This window comes from Etheostoma cragini, chromosome 9, assembly GCF_013103735.1.
Source record: "Etheostoma cragini isolate CJK2018 chromosome 9, CSU_Ecrag_1.0, whole genome shotgun sequence".
Classification (NCBI taxonomy): domain Eukaryota; kingdom Metazoa; phylum Chordata; class Actinopteri; order Perciformes; family Percidae; genus Etheostoma; species Etheostoma cragini.
Window position 1 is genome coordinate 13,611,245 of NC_048415.1, and position 20,021 is coordinate 13,631,265.

General features: G+C 39.5%; 2 protein-coding genes across 2 annotated transcripts; both read right to left on the reverse strand.

The window, feature by feature from the left end:
- Nucleotides 1–812: 812 nt before the first annotated feature.
- LOC117950829 lies at nt 813–19,584 on the reverse strand. The gene is made up of 5 exons (XM_034882175.1): nt 19,493–19,584; nt 17,168–19,181; nt 6,506–8,038; nt 1,970–4,269; nt 813–1,683 (listed from the first exon to the last, which is right to left on the reverse strand). The coding sequence occupies exons 1-4, from the start codon at nt 19,512–19,514 to the stop codon at nt 1,986–1,988; spliced, it is 5,853 nt and encodes a 1,950-aa protein (XP_034738066.1). The 5' UTR covers nt 19,515–19,584; the 3' UTR covers nt 813–1,683; nt 1,970–1,985.
- lrrc15 (leucine rich repeat containing 15) lies at nt 5,892–11,041 on the reverse strand. The gene is made up of 2 exons (XM_034881932.1): nt 10,761–11,041; nt 5,892–8,222 (listed from the first exon to the last, which is right to left on the reverse strand). Exon 2 carries the CDS (start codon nt 8,212–8,214, stop codon nt 6,502–6,504), a length of 1,713 nt encoding a protein of 570 aa, XP_034737823.1. The 5' UTR covers nt 8,215–8,222; nt 10,761–11,041; the 3' UTR covers nt 5,892–6,501.
- Nucleotides 19,585–20,021: the final 437 nt, after the last annotated feature.

A 20,021-nucleotide genomic window follows, 5' to 3' on the forward strand; every position in this document is an offset into this window, starting at 1 on the left:
GTGTGTGTGTGTGTGTGTGGCCCAAGGGGAATCTGATAAAGCAAAGTTGTGTTACCCTCATTCAGTCTCTTCATTTACAAGCCTTGCGGTCTGGCAGAACTTCATAGGATTTTTTCTTTTACAGAAGACTCCTCCACTCATAGACGTGATTTACAGGGGGATGGGTTACAACCCCCCCAATATCAAAACTGGCCAGTGCATCACCCCCCAAAAAAAAATTATTATAATTTCCTTCACAAAAATAAATATAGTTGCACCATAAATGCAGAAAAGATACTGCTCTAAAGAGGAGAACTCAAACCCACCAATGTTGAACACAAAGTTACGCCCTTGCCTCCACTAAAAGGATTTGTGTAAATTGCCATCTCTAGAGTAGTCTCCGGTTGGATCCCGTATAAAAGATGGCACTGCCCACAGCCGGTTTTCAGAAAAGGTGCTTTTAAACGAGCCGTCAGGACTTCTGTACAGTTGTGATGTTACTAATATACAGGTAGCAGTTGCTGCTATAATGTTTTTTCAGTCATTCCCCAGCTACAATCACAGTGCAGAGACACAAAGAGCAGAGTTACGGAAGACCAGGGACCAATCAGAGCAGACAGCAGGCTTTTTAAGGAGGGGCCTTCAAGAATATTCAGATAGTATGAGAAAAGTAATGTTTTTTTAACATTAAAGCAAGCATGCAAAACTGTTCCAGTGGGACTGACAATAGAAGCCCCACTGGGAACATTTTACAAAGTGAAACTGTTAATGTATTAACCTTTATTAATTAGTTTGCATCACAGTCCCAGACCCAAATAATTGGCCAAAGCATGTGTACCATTAATTGATATTTTATTAACATTTTAATTTAAAGTTCCTATGATATATATTTAAATTTTAACAACGAAACACATGACATGTGGTTCATGGAAAACACAGAGAATCATCACCCAACTGCAGTTCCCCTTATGCTATTTGTGTGGTGCATCATGTCTTTCAGCTCATTGTTTTGGTTTTACAACTCTTAACTTCAAATTGTTTTGCTTTACTCTTACCGCTCATAACATAATTTCCAGCAGCGGTTTTCAATTTAAAAAAATACTAAAAACCTAGCTCAGCACCAAACAGCAAATAGACACAGTTAACTAACATGTAAACACAGTGGAGCATTTAGCAGCTAAAAATATTTCCCTCAACAGTTGGGAGAGATAAAAAAACAGAGCCAAAAGAAGAATAAATATTGGTCTTATATAAATCATTTAGCAAGAAACACAATCTCCAAATAAATAACATTCTACCTCTTTATCTGCTGGATGTGTAAATAGACAACTGCTTGCATCAACGTCACACCTCAAGGTGATACTATGTCAATGTGCTCACAGCTCATTTCTACTGACCCAGTTAGCCAGAAAATCAGTTAATGCAGGTTAAAGCTCAGTTTTAGTTCATGTATAGCTCCTTTGACATTTACAATTTCAGATCTTATATGTATGTATTTATTCCTGTTGGACAGCTTAACAATGAGTATAACACACTATAAAGCTCCATAATGCTGAGGGTAGCTGCAAATAGAGAAATAGACATTGTTAACTGAAGAATTTTGATTATAGCTGATAATATTACATGTTAGCTTTTATACAAGCAAAAAGGACGGGGGGGGGGGTTAACATCTTAGCTAGGGATGCTTTGGAAGATCAAATGGCTGCTGATGTGTTCATTTACCATAATTTGCATCAAACAAGTGAGCTATTCTAAAAGTGCTGTTGTTGTTTAAAGTCCTTTAGTCTCTGAAGACACAGTCTCTCCTCTCTGAGGATGACATCTTTCTCGTAGGAGAAGCTCACTGAAGTAGTTTGCGGAGGAGCCGTTGTTGTTTTGGGGAATGGTTGGTTGGGTGGTCATGAGTGTGGTGGTTGTGGGCATAGTTGCAGAAGGTATAGTTGTTGAAGGTGTAGTTGCGGTCATAGTGGTTGTTGGTGCAGTTGTTAAAAAAATGCTGTTGTTGTTTAAAGTCTTTCAGTCTCTGCCTCTTTTAGAGGCCTGAGGATGACCTCTTTCCTGTAGGAGAAGCGTGTGAGTTTGACCCTCTGGTAAATCCTCTCCCTGCCCTGCAGCAGACGGTAAAGAGACAGGGTGAACTTAGCCAGCACCAGTGTGCAGGTGATCTCCACCAAAAGCAGCGCGGTGTAGATCATCATCTGAGATTTGCACCCCTGAACTTTGTTTCTATACTGATATGTGAAGGAAGGCAATGGCTCCTGAGTGACCGACTCCATAGGACAGGTAAAGATCACTGGAGTAGTTTGTGGAGGAGCCGTCATTGTTTGGGGAATGGTTGGTTGGGTAGTCATGAGTGTGGTGGTTGTGGGCATAGTTGTGTAAGGTATACGTGTTGAAGGTGTAGTTGTGGTCATAGCGGTTGTTGATGCAGTTGTTCTGGGTGCGGTTGTTGTAAAAGTAGTTGTGGATGTTGTGAGAGTAGTTGTGGGTGTGGTTGTTGTTACAGTGGTTGTGGGTGTGGTTGTTTTCAGTGGGGTTGTTGTTGGAGTAGTTGTGGGTGTGTTTTCTGTTATAGTGGTTGTGGGTGTGGTTGTTGTTATAGTGGGTGTGGTTGTTGCTAGTGTTGTTTTTAGAGTAGCTGTGGGTGTGGTTGTTGTTGGCGTTGTTGTTAGAGTAGTTGTGGGTGTGGTTGTTGTTGGTGTTGTTGTTAAAGTAGTTGCGGGTATGGTTGTTGTTATAGTGGTTGTTTGCTGAACAGTAGTTGGTACTGTTGTAGTTGTGGCCTGTGGTGTGGTGGAGACAGGGGTGGTTGTAGTTTTCATAGTGGTTGTTGGTGTCATGGTAGTAAGGATGGTGGTAGTTAGTTCTGTGGTTGGAAATATAGTAGTGGGAGTGATGGTTGTTGTATTCGTTAGAATTGTGGTTGTGGGGCGAAGGGTGGGGCAAATAAATTGATCCTCTGTTAACGATTTGACTTCCTGTCCTTTTAGAACATCTGGATACTCACAGACAACAGGAGACACAATCTTGTCAGAGTTTGCCTTCATCCAGAGATGAAGACGTATCAGATTACAGTCACAGCGCCAAGGGTTGTCATTGAGGTAAAGTTTTTTCAGTTTCGTTAAAGGCTCAAAAATGTCATCAGGAAGCATCTGGAGGTTGTTGTGTGCCAGCTTGAGTGTCATCAGTGATTGTAGCTTTTCAAACACATCCGCGTCCAACACATTTATCTTGTTGTTCAGTAGATTCAGCTCAGTTAGCTTCTCAAGGCCTTCAAAGTACTCAGCAAACAAGGTGATAAAGTGATTTTTAGACAGATCTAACTTCTTGAGTTTCTTCAGAGGACTGAATAGTTCTTTAGGAAGAGTGCTGAGATCATTTTGACTTAGGCTTAATTCTGTCAATTTAGGCATTTCTCCAAAAAGCACAGGTGGTAGACTAGTCAGTTTATTTTTGTGTAGGGTCAGCGTTTTGAGCTGAGGAAAGCCAACAAAGAATCCTTGAGGTAAACCAGTCAGTAGGTTACCATCCAAAAGCAGCTTACTTAGCTTGTCTTTATGGGGAAATAGATTAGGGGACAATTCTGATATTTGGTTTCCCTGCAAGCCAATTTCCTTCAAGTTTGGCAAATTCTTAAAAATCTCATCAGGAATGGTGGTCAGTTGATTCTCGTACAGCCGTAGTGTCTGCAGCTTGTTTAAGCTTGAGAACCAGTCTGAAGATACAGCGGTGAGATTGTTTTTAGCTAAATGAAGCACTAGAAGGTTCCTGAGACCATCAAACGTCCCGTCTTCAATTGATTCAATCTCATTGGCATGTAACAGGAGCTCTTTTACTTTGTCAAGGCCATCAAACAAACCTTTCTGCAGACTACGGAGCTTGTTTAGCTTTAGTACAACCCTCTCCAGGTTGCTGAGGTCTTTAAAGACTCCCACTGGGATCATCGTTATTGGAGTGCTGGAGATCTCAATGTACTTGAGGTCTATCAAACCTTCAAAAGCTCCTGGCTCAATAGATGTTGTATTGGTGTTCATGAACTCCACCTTTTCGAGCTGTGGGTTTTCAACAAAGGCTGCTTTGGGGATTGTTTTAAACTGGCTACCCACAAAGAAAACCTCTGTCACACCTGATCTCAGCAAGCGTGGGATTTCCGTCGTAGATGAACTGTAAACATCCTGGTTTTCTTTGGGGCAGTCTGTCTCCTTTTCACATGGTTGGGTTTGAGACAATGAAGACTCAAACAGTAATAACAGACAAAGAACAGTGATTTCTTCTCTTGACATGCTTATTCACTATGAAAAGAAAAAAGTGATAAATACATTGTTTGAGTAGATTTAACTTGGACCTTGTATGCAGTTTAGAAAAAGTTAGTTTAATGTATAATATATCTTTCCTGTGATCAAGTATCCTTCTCCATAGCTTTTCTATGTTAAGTTAATATTAAATGTAATGTTGCAGTCAAATGCCAAAACCTACCTTATTATTTCCTTTCCAAGAATGGAACAGGCTGTTGTAGCAGTGAGGCTGCACAAACAAGGTCAGTCTCATTAGTTATCTTCTGTATCAAGGCTGGTCAGCCTGTAAAATGTGCATCCCATGTGAGGCGTGGTCTAACACACTTCTGCAGCTTGAGATAAGAGCAGGGATGTTTTTACTTAGTAAAGCTGTATTCATATTTTTTTTATTTCTTATAATTACTGACATTTCAACAGCATTTGCAACAACAACTTTTGTTTTCAATAATCTGAATATTGTAGATTAACGTAGCATTCAAAACGGAGCCCTCTGCCATAGGTACAAATTTATTGAATGTTAATATTAAATTTGATGGATTATTAAGCTTTCACCGCTGACTCTAAGACCGCCCTACCTTCCATCTGACGTGTTAGGAATGTTAGGTTATTCACCACGGACAGTAGCATAAGATAAAAGCTTGATTTTTATTCATCATTCATTCACACACTCTAAACATACTCTATGTTATATAAACATTTTGAAAATAAGTATGTTCCCACATAAACATCAAACCTCTATTTTACATTGTTTATTGATTATGTTCCTTCCTAGAACATTGGTATTGTCAGACAACAATTAGACGTCATTTATACTGATTTGATTTGGCACACATCAGTAACTGCAGGCAAAGCAAAGGCTGGAATACTTGGCTTTTGTCCAAATGTTTCTAACTTTTTCTGACTTTTTTCCATTAGATGGCAGTCTTTTGTGTATGGTTGATTAAATGGAGAGGAAAGTAGACAAAAGTCAGATAGGTGGCTGTAGTTATTACCAGTAATAAATGTACAGCATCACTACATTGCAAAAGAAATACAGATTGCTGTGAATGCCTCCAAGCAATGAATTTGTGGTGTAGTATCATGCTGTTCCTTCTTCCCTTTACCATGACCAATTTTAAACTTACTAAGGTTGTACTTCTCTTTGTTACTCTGAAAATCACACATAATGATTTGGTATAATCAGCATTATCAGAAACATACAGTTGATTAAAAACGCTCACGATTTCCTGCATGTCTTCCCCCTCTCTCTTTCTCTTTTCTTACATTGCTGTCTTATCAAATAAAGGCGGAAAAGCCCCCCCAAAAAATGTAACGTCATGTAATGTAATGTAAAGTTGATCACAGCATACTGACATGTGACATAATCTTAAACACTTTTAGATGTGTTAATGTATTTTATCCCATGTAATGTACAATACAGTATTTCATTATAATGTTACTTCCAATTTTCCTAACTTAACCTTTATGTGTAGGTAAACTCATTTTCAAAAGCATTTGGGGAGTTTTGTCCTCCTCTACACTCCTAAAAAATAGGTTGATAAAGCAGAACTTGCTATAGATTCAAGAAGGGAAGCTTGGATGTAATACCACTTAGTTAAGTAAGTGATTTATACTATATACAATTTCTCCCACTAAAATAGTGCATTTATTCATTGTATAGTAGGATTTGGCATTGCAAGTGTGTAAACTATAGGATGAATTGTGTTACAGTGGGGTCCAAATGACATGATTTCATTTTTCAAAGATACCATTTTGCAAAAGAAAGTAACTATCGTCTCAATGTATTGTTGTTTGCACAAAATCAATTGTCAAACTGCAATTATTAATACTGGAAGAAAGTTTGAACGACAATACTGAATTGAAGTCTTATTTCTAGAAGAAGTCACAGTGCATCTGAACTAACATTCACCAAAATGTCCAGTTTGTCCACAAGATGGCATTGTGGGTGATTTTACCATTAGTACATACAATGTCGGTTTTTACAGCACAAGTGAAGAGGAATACTGGCTGGTAATTTTAATCATCAAAAATTAAAAGCTAACGAATTTCAAAGTTAACTTGTCTGTTCTAGCTGGTACATCTGAGTGGAGCTGAAGTGGTTCTTTCTGGTGTCTTTTAGGCTCTTAAATTCACTCTGGGTTGCACATTTTCCAAGTAAACCACAGTAATCAGAGCATTTCCCCTTGGCTTTAGAAGGTCTTGGGTTGCGAATATTGGTTGGTCTAATCTACAGCACAGAGTTCTTATTTCTGCCGGCTATATTTCCCCTGCCTCTCTTGTTTTGCTTCCAGCACAAACAGCTGATGATCACAGTGCTGATGATGACGGTGGTCACTACTGCGATGACAATGAGAATGACCGAAGTATCATTTAAAACTGTTTCCTTCTCCCCTTGTCCACTGCTTGTGACCTCTGCGTGCTCTGAGGTGGGGGTAGTCTTGACGGCAGGTGAGGAAGTGCCTTGACTAATTGGTGGAGTGTGGGGTTTCCTCCTCTTCTCTGTTGAGGTCAACACAGGCTGCTCTGTTGAGCTGAAAGGCCGGAAGTCCTCATCTGCCAGCAGAGCAATTACCTCACCGTTCCGACTGAAAGGTGTTTCACAGACCACAAGAGTTTGGTTGGCCTTAGATGGGTGCTGTAACATCCAGTCTCTCAGTGGCAAAATATTTTTGTCACACCTCCATGGGTTCTGCTGCAGGAGAACTTCATTTGCTGCCGTAAGGGCATTTAGACTTTCCTGTGGCAGGTTGGGAAGGGAGTTATTTCGGAGGTCTATCTGTCCCAGGCTGCTCAGGCCCTGGAGAAAACCCAAAGGGAGGGAGCTGATGTTGTTGTGCTCCAAGGAAATATTTACCAGATTGGGCAGACCTTGGAAAGTCCCAGCTTGCAGGGTTGTGAGAAGATTGGTGTGAAGGGATACCTCTTCCAGCTTCTCCAACCCTTCAAAGGCCCTTTTGGAAACAGAGCTGATCTGGTTGCGACTGATTACGAGGAGATGCAACTGAGTCAAGTTCCTGAATGTGTCATCTTCCAAACGGCTCAGCTTGTTGTCATACAGCCACAACTCCTTTAGGGCCATGGGCCCAAACACTCCTGGTCCCAGACTCTCTAGTTGATTTTCATACAGGGAGATCTGGGAAAGGAGAGGCAAGTTTAAGAAGATCCCTTGTGGAAGAGATGTGAGCCTGTTGTGGGAGAGGAACAGTTTCCGTAGATTCAAAGTCTTGGAGAACAGGTCATGGTGGAAATGAGTAATTAGATTGTCATGTAGCGATAGTTCCTCCAGATTTTTAAGGTCATCCAAACTGCCAAGTGGGAGTTCCTGTAGCAAGTTTTTGTTAAGCCTTAAGGTTTTGAGCTTAGAAAGACCCTTGAAAGTCTCTCTCTGTAATTGACTGATAATGTTTCCAGAAAGCGAAAGGAACTGAAGCTCAATAAGAGGATGAAATGTTTCCACAGGTACATATGTGTAAAGGTTCTTACTGAGGTCAAGGAATTTTAACTCTGTCAATGTGGAAAACCAGTTAGGCCGGAGTACAGAGAGCTTGTTGCTCTTCAGATTCAGACTCTCGAGCTTCTGAAGATTTTGGAACAAGGCCTCAGGGAGATCATTCAGTTCGGTAGTACTAAAGATTAGGGTAACTAGGTTTGGAGTACTATCAAATGTACCAGGGCGCACTTCCCTCAAAACAGTGTCTTTAATAAGAAATGAGCTAAGGGCCATAGAAAAATCAGTCAGGTCTTCTGGTTTCAGGAAGTTGATACTGCAATTGGAGAAGTAGATGGCATTGGTAGAAGAGGGTACAGTTGTGGGGAAATCAGAGAGGCCACTGCAGACGATTTTGGTTCCTAGACATTTGCACCCATCCGGACATGCCCAAGCAGCAGTGTCGAGAAAACAGAGAAGTAGGAGCACATGTAGGGTCAGAGGCAGGTCCATTATTCAACCTAGAACAACAGAAATGGCTGTTACAGTCAAGGTTGGTAATGAATTTTGTATCAGCTAAACGTGGTCTTCAAAGGTTCTTTTGAACATACGTGATCATTACATACTAAATAACCCTTTTGTGTCTCCACTCTACCATTTTTACATTATACAGAGAGCACACATTGAACGGTTTTTAATGCCCTCTGTGGGTCTGGAGGACTGGAGTCAAGTCCAAAAAAGATACTCAAAGTACTTTACTTGACTTTTTTTTTAAAGAATGGCAGTTACAAACGGAGGTGGGTTTTTTGAAAGTGCATTTACCAGAAAGCAAGGGCGTAGCAAAAGATGCTATCTAGCCGCATTAATGGGGAATGTCTTGTGTCTTTGGAGCTTAACCTATACTAGTGAACAAAAGTCAGTTTTTTTTGGCTCAGCTTCTTTTATTTTGTCCGTCCTTTTTTAAATCTGTCTTTTGGACGTTGAATTGGATATGTTGACACTTTCGCATTTGTTGTATTTTCATTTCACTGCACTGCACTCTGAGATTCGATGTACAAATGTTGTCACTTTCCAGGAGAGTAAAAGAAGTGACTGTGGTCACTTGTTTCTCCTCTCACTGAAAGAACAGCCACAAAGGGAATTCTCTGCACTTCCCCATCATGATAAGGCAACTCTAATTAGTAACAGTGACTACATGTTTCAACCTTAGCATTCTTGTCTAAACCAAAAATAAAACATTTGTAGGAAATGATCCTGTGTTGTACTTGCCTGTTGCTTGGAGCGTTGGCCGTCAACATTGCCAAAACGGTTGGCTGGTAAAATCACCATCATTTTGCTAATCAGTCTTTTGACATCAAAACCATTAACTCAGGATTTTTTGTTCAACAGCAATTTTGGAGCTCCCATATACATTTAGCTGCATTATGTTTTTTAGAAGTAAATCCCCAAACCAAAGGTTATATCCTCATTGAATTTCAAAATTACACATGACTGCCTGCACATGTTTGAGGCAGTGTTGGAGGCTGTGCTCGCTGTTTGTTACGGCACAGGAGGCTCCAAAGGCAAAGCTGCGCCAACACAATGACCTAAGCAAATTCATTAAAAGTTCTGCAACCTAAGGTTGGCGAGCATGAGTTGTTTTCCGCTGGCTGAGGTGTATTAGGGTGCAGAGCGAGTCTTTCCGAGGGAATAACTTTCTAAAGAGATCAGTACGTCCCTTAAATGAGCTCAGCCACAGATGTGCCAGATTTTTTTTTTATTCCTTTCTTTCTTTCTTTCTTTCTTTCTTTCTTTCGTTCGTTCGTTCTTTCTTTTTTTCTTTCTTTCTTTCTACTTTCTTTCTTTCTTTCTTTTTGTTTTGTTTTGTTTTTCACATCAAAGATAGAGGGTCATAAAATACATAATTGTGCATCACAGCTGTTTCCATTTTCAACACATGTAGCATGAGTGCTTTCAATTCAAGCGGTGTGGTGCTTTGGTCCCTACTGTGAGAGAAAGAATGTCATTCTTTATTCTCAAGCCCACCAGTACTCCTACTTTTTGTTTAAATATTTTTTCTGGGCATTTCTTCCCTTTATTTTTGATAGGAAAGCTGAAGACATGAAAGGGCAGAGAGAAGGGGCAATGACACGCAGCAAAGGGCAGCTGGTCGGAGTCGAAACCCGGCCCAGGCCACGAGGAGTAAACGTCTATATTCAGCCGTCTGCTCGACCAACTGACTCTATCCGGGCGCCCCACTCCTACTTTAACAGTACTCATTACTTTTACTGTTACTATCAATAACTCTAGCCCTTAGTAAAATGATTCATATCTTTCCTTCATATTTGTTTGAATGAGATTTTGTGGATCAACTCCCACTGGTTTCATCACAAAATCAACTAAACCTGACAGCTAGACCATGTTACCTCTTGGGTATATATATAACATCCCAATCCAACCAAAGTCTGCTCCCGACTGGGAGAACTTGGAATGCTCTCCAGTACAGTGTAATGGCCAAAGCATTTCCAGTTCACCATTAATTGCTTTGATTTCCCCCCCTTGCCACGGCTAAAGGATCAGCATTTTGTCTCTTTTGATAAAAAGACTGATCTAGCAAAGTGGGGAACTGTACTGCCAGAGTACAGAATGCAAGTCACAGAACTTATTTCATGTTTTGTAAAAAAGGTTTTGATTGTCACATATTTATCAAACATACTGTAAGTTATCTTACATTAACCACATTTTCAAAAAACAAAAATGTCATCAAATTCAGTGCAAACTAAAAATCCTAAAGGCTAAATTGTAGGCTACTTTACGCATGAATACACACATTATGTAGCAAAAGTAAGGCTTGAATGAATTATGTACAGAAGGTTCTATTTTTAAGATACAAGTTTACAAGTAAAAAAGATTAAACTAACTTATTGCTGTTATAACCTAATGATCATTATCATTATTTTACTTAGGTCAGCTTAATTTCATCATGTAGGCGAATCTTCCTGCCTCATTATTCTTAACAAGTATGTTATAAATAATAATTAGACTATAGAATACCAGTATGCAGTTTTGTCATTACTTACCTTCTGTTATGGCTGACGAATGAATGATCAGAGACAGTGAGTTGGAGTGGTTGTCTTTTATCTACGTCCTGCCTTCCTCCTTAGCTTCACAAATCCTCTGATGAAAGTTTCCAGCACCGTCTGAACTCTCACACTTTCACATGTTCCTGTTCTTCGTCATCACTTGATTCCCCTCACCATCCAGCTTTTGTTTTTTTCCCTGAGCTCACAAAATCTGCTGGTCTTTTAGTGTCTGCTGATTTGACCACGGAGATCCGAGTGTTGGCTGGCTTGACTGCAGAGCGTCAGTGGCACTGTTCAGTTTCCCAGCTGTAGCCTACGCCCTGCCTCCTGTTTCTCTCACACACCCACGCTTCATCAAGCAACAAGCATGGGGAAGCCCCACCCTCTGATCATTTGTCTTTACAGTATAGGGTCTATGTTTGATTTAAAGTATCTGATGGGATGTGTGAGCTGTGAATCATGGTGGATCCATATGTTTTTAATCCAGGAATTTGTGTTGGAGGTAAGGGTTGAGAATGTGGTGTGGTATAGACAAGGGAGCTAGTTTTGTGGGTTAGTTTGTGACATTGTTTTCTGTGTATGTGCCTTTTTGTTCTGGGTGTGCACATTTAAGTATCAGCTGCACATATCTTTGGTATGACGTCCCTGGTATACAGGGAGAGAAGAAGATGGTTTAGGCACTTGACAGTTTTTAGGCATTCACAAATCCAGGGTTACAATTGGTATTTACAAATTGCAAGATGATAAAAAACTGCAACTATCTGTTCAGTTTTACTTGTGTATATACTTGTATAATTCTGGATGAAATGATGTCTTGAAACATCCCCTGCTGTTGCAGATACCTTCTGTTTGTGCGCATATACAGAATGTGAGAAGGAATAGCTACAGTAGATTTTATCCCAATTTATTTAAGTAATAAAGTAGTTTGCCAGAAAGCATCACATAAACGTTCTTTGTTTAGGAAACACAGTTTTAACAACAAACCTGTTAATGTCAATTCATTGGGATTTCATTTTGGTGCTAAAATGTGAAGTGGCTTTTTTTTAATAAATCAGTGGGGGGGGGGGGGGGGGGGGGGGGGGAGGCAGGGAGTGTTTTGCTGGGTTTAACATTCCTGGACTGCCATTAAATCCAAATACAGTGAATCCATCTGTTTGTAAAATGAAACAACTGTTTGTAACAAATGAACTCCTCACCACAGAAATCAGATAGTGAGGGTGGAGTTAACGCATAGAATTCAGTTGCTGCAGTGCCCAAAAATCACACACATGGTGGTTTCAAGGTTTACTGTTAAGATACTAGAAGATGCATAGAAGGAAATGTAATACCTTGTGTATATTCCAACTTTTCCAACTTTCCAACTTTATTTTACAGACTCAAGGTCCAGATACAAGTAACACATTACAAGAGGGAAACAAACCAAACACACAAACATATGTACATACAGACATACTGACTCCCACAAATAACATAAAGGAAGTATACAAAACAAACATACATTCATACATATATACATAGAGACATACAAATAGCTATGCCCAATAATTAAAACAGGTACAGATGCGTGTTCCAGCGTTTCCAGAGTTTGGACGAATATCTGGAATCACTGAATGCAGGATTGGTTATACCAGCAGAGATGGCAAAAGTACTCACTTTCCGTACTTAAGTAGAAGTACAGATACTTGTGTTAAAAAACACTCCGGTAAAAGTGGAAGTACTGATTAAACTTCTTTACTCAAGTAAAAGTAACAAAGTACAGGCTTGGAAATTTACTTAAAGTATAAAAGTAAAAGTAGCCTTGTTAATTTTTTATGCAAATCTACCTGGAGCACTCAAATGTTACTAGAGAGCAAGCTGAGAAACTTCAGTGGACATGGAGGACATGTCTTTATATGGCAAAGGCTACATTTTAAAGCGATGTCTGCCAACAGGCCTAAAACATTCCATATATGATTATAATGACAGAAACTGGGACTCTAGGTTAATAAGATTCTGACTTATTAGCAAGATATGAATTCAGTTGTGATTCTGTGAGAAGTCACAGATCCAGTTTTTATTTTTAATCTTTCCCCCTAACATGTAAATGAATCTACATGTTTGTGTGTGCTCAAATATGGCTTCTGGAAATAAAATAAAGGAGTAAAATATGAATGATTGAACAGACATTAATGAAGAAGTTCCCCAGCACATTGGCCAGGAGTCCTTCTTGATGCCTTCTGTCTCAAACATCTCTCTCAGAGAAGGTTAAGGATGATGGGAATGTCTTGCTGTTTTCTTCATTTTCAACCATGTCGCCCTCCATACTACTATGTGCTAACGTTAGCGCCCTCCATACTATGTGCTAACGTTAGCGCCCTCCATACTATGTGCTAACGTTAGCGCCATCAAGTCGCACTGATTTGCTGTGAATTAATGCAAAATGCTAAATCTGTTGAGTTGTCTTAGTCGTGCTTTAAATACAGTAGATGTATTCCCATCCATTTAGACTGAATATGGTATTGATGACGTAAACAATAATAAGGATAACTCCAGTGAAATGATGTGAAAGTTGAGAACTAGATTAGGACTGGATTAAAGCTAATTCTGGTGTCCAACTTCACCCCAGGTGTGTCTGTTAAAACAGACGGAGACAACTTCTGTCTAGCTAAGTTTCCATCCACTTGTCAATTGAATTACAGTATCTGAAGTTTGGTCCAAAAAAAAAAAAAACTCATGCGAATAAAGCTAGTGAAAGTGTTGATGCTTCATTAAGACCAACGTGCAACCTAGCTAACAGGTGAAGAACACACCAAAACCACTAGCTAACTTACTTTAAATGTGAAGAACTATAGACCAAAAACAGGCTTAAGTGAACTGACAACATGAGTTATACGACTTACAGTTCTCAAAGAGGAACACACAATCTCAGCTGGTTATCCTCCGGACAGCTCTAGTCTCCTTTTCATTTCTCTCACTTTTTTCTCCGTGTGGCGCACGCACCCGCTCGCGGTGTGAGGCGCGTGTCCGCGCTATTTTCCGACATAACAACCTCTTGAGCTGCGTGAAGCTGACACCCCACCCACGTCAAAAAATTCAGCAAATAGTCTGAATAGTTAGTGCTCCGTTTGTGCAGGTTTGTGCCGTTAAAATTTTCGTTTGTGCAGTTTTGGTTTCTGAGATATTAAAAATTATTTTTTAGCTCCATCTAGAGTTCACCATCCCCCCATATTGCTCCAAAACAAACCAAAGTGGGCTAGTTCGTTAGTGCTCCGTTTGTGCAGGTTTGTGCCGTTGAAATTTTCGTTTGTGCAGCTTTCGTTTTCGAGATATTAAAAGTTGTAATTTTGGCCGATTCAAAATGTGCAAAGGCTAAAATTATATATTCTGTTTATGTCAAAATGCTTTATAACAGTTAATTAAGTCAGTGGACTTAAGAGGATTATTGCTCTACTCTACAACCAAGAGTTTACTAAGACCAGCACTACAAATGCTGCGGAATATATTCCTTAAATACTCTACCGGTTTTCCACTGTGCTCAAACATTCCCTGTGACCCCTGCAGTATGATTTCCTCTTCCCATGCTTACCCTTTGTGTGTGTGTGTGTGTGTGTGTGTGTGTGTGTGTGTGTGTGTGTGTGTGTGTGTGTGTGTGTGTGTGTGTGCTTGCTTGCTTGCTGGCTTGCGTGCATGCGTGCGCGCGTGTGTGTTTGCGTGCGTGCCTATGTGCGTGCGTGCGTCCACTGTTGTGTGAGCTCAGCATTGTGAAAGGGCCTATTCACCCGTTGCCATAGCAATGAACTTGGGTGCCGTTCACCAATTTCGTCCTCTTTTGTTTGCGGTTTGTTTTATAGTCCAATCACTTCTTGTGGAATCCGTGGCATCCGTTGTCATTTTGTGCAGGTTTAAAAGCTTTGAAAGCTTTTGTGACTAGCAGTTGAACATTATCTGCTGTTTTGCCTCAAAAGAATAACATTATTGTCACTAAAAACATTTGTATGAAAATTTAACTTAACAACTATGTCTTTTCAATCCTTTTCTAGGCTTATTTTATGTGATCAGGGAGCACTCCAAAAAAGGGAATCATAACTGCACATTGCACATTGTTGTGGTTCTGTTTTCATAATGGAGGCTTGGGAAATTACAGGGGCACTGTTTAGTCATCTCAACAGTTATTCTGCTCCACGACCTTGGGAACTCTGAAAGACTGATGAATATGTCGGTGTTCCCGCAGTCCAACATATGATTAATTTTGGAAAAGCACATTTCTCCCTTGTTTTGAGTAAAAGAAACTAAGATAAGAGATGTTTATATTAGCAGCTCTCTCAAATACAACTAGTGCCCTGGCACAAGTTCATGAAACAACCAGTCTTGTAAGTACTTGAAAGCAATACTTGAGTAAAAGTACAAGGATATTACCAGAAAGAAAACTTTTGGTAGAAGTTCAAGTCACCTTTTAGAATGTAACTGGAGTGAAAGTTTTTCTTCTTTTCTTTCTCTATTTTCTGTACTTAAGTATCAAAAGTCCTTTTCTGATATTAAATGTAGGCTACTTAAGTATTAGAAGTAAAAGTAATAAAAACTTTGATTATGAACTTTATTGTGGCTTCCTAAGAAATGCATAATACTCAGGGTTTCATCACCTTGTTAAACATCATGTAGTGGAGTAAAAGTTCCCAGACATATAAATAATGAAGTAAAGTACAATTTCATGAAAGTTCTACTTAAGTACATTAACAAAGTATTTGCATCATGTATATTAAATTACAACAATGGAAACAACCTATTTCAAATACTGTATGTTTTGACACTGATTTATTGGTGCATATTTTCAGCTATGTGATCACAGGAGTGGACCAAAACACACTGCAATTTTGGACCAGGTTGCACAAGAGAAAGGTTTCTTGAATATACTTTAATAATATACTCCATTTTCACCATCCTCCCATCAGGGAGAAGGTTGAGAGCTATTAAGACAAAAACCTTCCGCTTTCTCAAAAGCACATACCGCTGAGCTATTAAATCTCTAAACAGCTCTCCCTCCCTGAATCAGTAGCTCATGGAAAAAGATTCTCCTAACAAGCCAGTACAATTTGTACATCCTTTTACACTGTTGTTACAAGACTCTTCTATATGTTTCTATGCCACTCATACTAGCTTTATTTGATCTATTTATTGTAAAGTTTGTGGATTTGCACTCTGCATCCCTATGCACCATGTCACTTTAATCTGACATCGGTCACTCTGGCCTCCTGGACTGTCATCCAGATATATGGTGAGTAGTGTGCCCTCCTTTTTGTCTGCCTTTGTCAAGTGTGAGCCTGTGTGGGAGATTGTGTGTGTGTGTGTATGTATGTATGTGTTTTTTATGTGTGTTTTTGTTGATGCCCTTCCATGGGCACACTGAAGCAAATCCCTAGCCAAGTTGTATAGCAATAAATTATTCAATCTTCAATCTTTAATTAATTTGAATTTGAATGATTCAATTATGTCATATATAAACTTACATTAGCATAGCTGTTTTTGAAGCTTACGTACTGTATTACAAATTCTGTACTGTATTATATAATATTAAATACAGTATACTATATACGTACAGTACATAATAAATATAATGTAAAAAAAATATGAAAGAAAGAAATAAGGACATTTGAACATTCTTTCTGCAGTTTGAAGTTTTCAACCACTAGAGGAAAACAAATGACTAGTGATCACTGAAGATTAACATTTCACTGTACATAACAAAACAGAAAAATAAAATGTGTAAAACTTAAATATACTGTTAGACATTAGTTTGAATCACATTTAGCATGCAATCCTAAGGAGATAGCAAAGAAAGGATACATGAAAGAAAGTTTTATTTCATATGTGTTTTCAAAGATTAATGTTTGGGCTATAAAAAAGAAGTGAAAAATGCTCATGACAACCTCAAAAAAGCACAAAGTGGTGTCTTCTAATTGCCTGGTTTGACCAACCAACAGTCCAAACACCACAGCTCTTTGATTTACTATCATGATCTTTACATCTGACAAGCTGATAGTGAAACTGATTGATCAATTCTCAAAATGCTTCCTGATTAATTTTCTTTTGATTGGCTAAATGATTAAGTAACCAGTCTTTACAGCTTTACATTGATTTTATAATATTATGGACAAAGAAAAAAACGAAATCTTACAACAGCAAAGCTGTTTTTGAAGCTTGCATGCTGTCTTATAGATATTTTACTGTACTGTATAATAATAAAAAATGTATTATCGTACCGTGATTCTTTTCTATCTTAAAATATCTTCATCATAAATTTTGTCACAATGTTTTCAACTCCGTATTCCAAGCCTGACTTCCTTAACAAAAAACCTACAACTAATAGGGATCTTTTCAAGCATTATCTTGATCTCTTGTGCACCAGGCCTGATGACATGTTTTGTTACACTGGAGGACGTGTACCCTCAGCCTTCAGCTCGTCCATAGTCTTGTTGAGGCGACACATGCAAAACATGGCGCCAAGAATGAGGAACAAGCCTGCAGCAACAAGAAGGATGTGACTAAACATGAGGAGCCCAGTCAAGGCCTCATCTGAGGGCAGAAACCACACGTACACCCAGCCCTTGTGAAATGTGTGGTGAACAAACTCTGGCCCCTGTTCAACCACCAATGTGTCATAGAAAGGACGGGACATGTAATCAGACAAGGCAATCTCATTGGTGAGATGAAACTTCTCGTTAGGCAGGGTGGTGGTGGTGGGAGTCTGGAACTCTGTTGGTAGGATAGATGGTATTATAGTTGGAGTGGTTATTGGTGTTTTGACTTGTTGGGTAGCTCCTTGAGATGGGGTTGATGTTGTTGTGAGCAGTGTGGTTGTTGGGACGGCGACTTGTTGGGTAGCTCCCTGAGTGGGTGTTGGCGTTGTTGTATGCGGCGTGGTCAATGAAGCTACAACTGATGTTTGTCCGTTCGTTGTAACAGTTTGGAATGGTGTCGTTGGCTCATTTATGGAAAAACATCTTGATCTGAATATCGCAGCATTGCAGAAGTTGAACTCCTCATCACGCAGGGAATCAATGGTACGGAGCAGTTGGTACCCTGGACTATGACATATCACATCATGTCTGTCAACAACCACATGTTCATTATGTCTTATCCATTTTGCAATACCTCTGATTCCACAAGTACAGTCCCAGGGATTGCCACTTAGAGTAAGAGCCTTCAAAGCTGTATTTGACAACAAAATTTCTCCTGGTAGAGTCCTAAGGTCGTTATTCTTCAAATCAACCAACAAAAGCCCTCTGAGGCCCTGAAAGATGTTTTCCGGTAGGCTCTGCAGCTTATTGTCATTAAGAAGCAGCATGCCAAGTGTGGTTAGTCCAGAAAACAGTTGAGGATGTAGATAATGGAGGTCGTTGTCTTTCAATGAGAGCTTCTCAAGCTTGGGGTTGCAGCAGAAGAGGTCCGACGGCAAGTCCCTTAGCTTGTCATTCAAATGAAGATTAAGCCTCAGGAGCCCAGACATGTTTGCAAACAAATTTCCAGGAACAGTGGTGAGGTTAGTGGCATAGAGATAAATTTCTGTCATGTCAGGCATGTGACCCATCAACTGGTTTGGTAGAGATAATAGCGGGTTGTTGAAAATGGTAAGCTTGCTCAGCTTTGGCATATTGTAGAAGGTCTTTTCTGGGATAGCTTGAAGCCGGTTAGAGGAAAGGTTCAGGACCGTTAGGTTCCTCAGTGACCAGAACACCTGAGGTGGAAGGCTGGTGATCCGGTTATGATAGATCTTTAGCTCCACAAGGTTGACAAGTTCATCAAAAATCCCAGCTTCCAGCACTTCTAGCTCATTGTAATAGATCATAAGCTTGCGAAGATTAGTCAAGGCGTGAAAGATAGTTGGTGGAAGTTTCTTTATGGAGTTCCGGCCAAGGTTCAGAAATTGAAGTTGGGTCAGTCCATTGAAAACATTTGAAGGAGGACTACTGAGTTTGTTCCAGCTCAGGTCCAGATCCAGCAACCTGACAAGTCCTTCAAACAAATCCGGAGCAATGGTCTCCAACTTGTTCCCATCTAAATGCAGCTGCTCTAGAGAGGTCAATGGACTGAAAACCCGAGCAGGGAGGGTAGAGAGATCATTGGACGACAGCTTGACAGACTTAAGCTTTGGAGCAACATGGAAGGCTCTGGGATGAATAGTGTGCAAATGGCTGTGTGTCAGACTAAAACGCAACAGGAGGTCCATCTTTGCCAAGCTCTGCTCATTAATGACGTTCATGTTCGTGTCATTAAGCTGCAGCAGGTTTGTGTGGTTAGGCAGCTGATTTGGTATATCTGTGATGGTGTAGCCAACACACTTGACAGAACCTATATTATAATTACAAAGGCAACTGCTGGGGCAGAGCACATAGCAGCTGAAATGTGGCAGTGTGAAGATGACAAGTATCTTCCACAAGGTGCCTGCAAAGTTAAAATAAAGACTGATTTTACAAATGAGATTAAATCTAAAATTAAGTCTCAATATCCCCCCTCAAATAGCAGAAAATACTGTACTAAAGGTGTTTCACTTTTAATTAAAAATATTTTTCTTCAACTCAGATTTGACAAATGCAATGTTTTTAATGCAAATGCTGAATTTAATTCTTGAAAGAATAATCATAAAAACAACAAAGAAAAAAAACATTTAGGATATGTTCTCTTCTCTTAAATAACAGTAAAAGACCAAACCTGACTTGGGATGAAAACCAAAACAAGTTAAATATTCTACCAACCTCTGAGGTGAGAGTCCATCATTGTCTCTTTTATGTTATGATCGTGTTGCTGTGATCTGTGTTGCTCTTTCAGGGCTGTATTAAAGAGCTGGGCACACTGTCTATCAAGTTACTCTTCCCGCCCCAAAAAGAAAATCATCCATCACACTACACATCCTTCATGCTGCCCAACCATTGACCTTAGCCCCTATCTCACCAACTGTGGACGTGGAATAATGTTACAATATTGGATGAAGGCAATGACTTTTTTAGTTTGGCTTATTTCACTGGACCTGTGTTTTTCTGAACAAATTAGCATTGGAAATTCTGAAATAAGCAACACTACAGGCAAAAACATTTTCAATTTTAAGGGTTTTGGGCTATTTTGGAAAAAAGCATCCAAAATACACTTTTGGGTGTTTATTTACTACACTTTGTCTATTTGTGCCTGTATATTTCTCCTAAATTTGCCAAAGGTTGGCATTAGATGATGCCTCATTTGCAAATTTAAACATAAAACAGATTCATGGTGATACAGTATGTGTTAGTT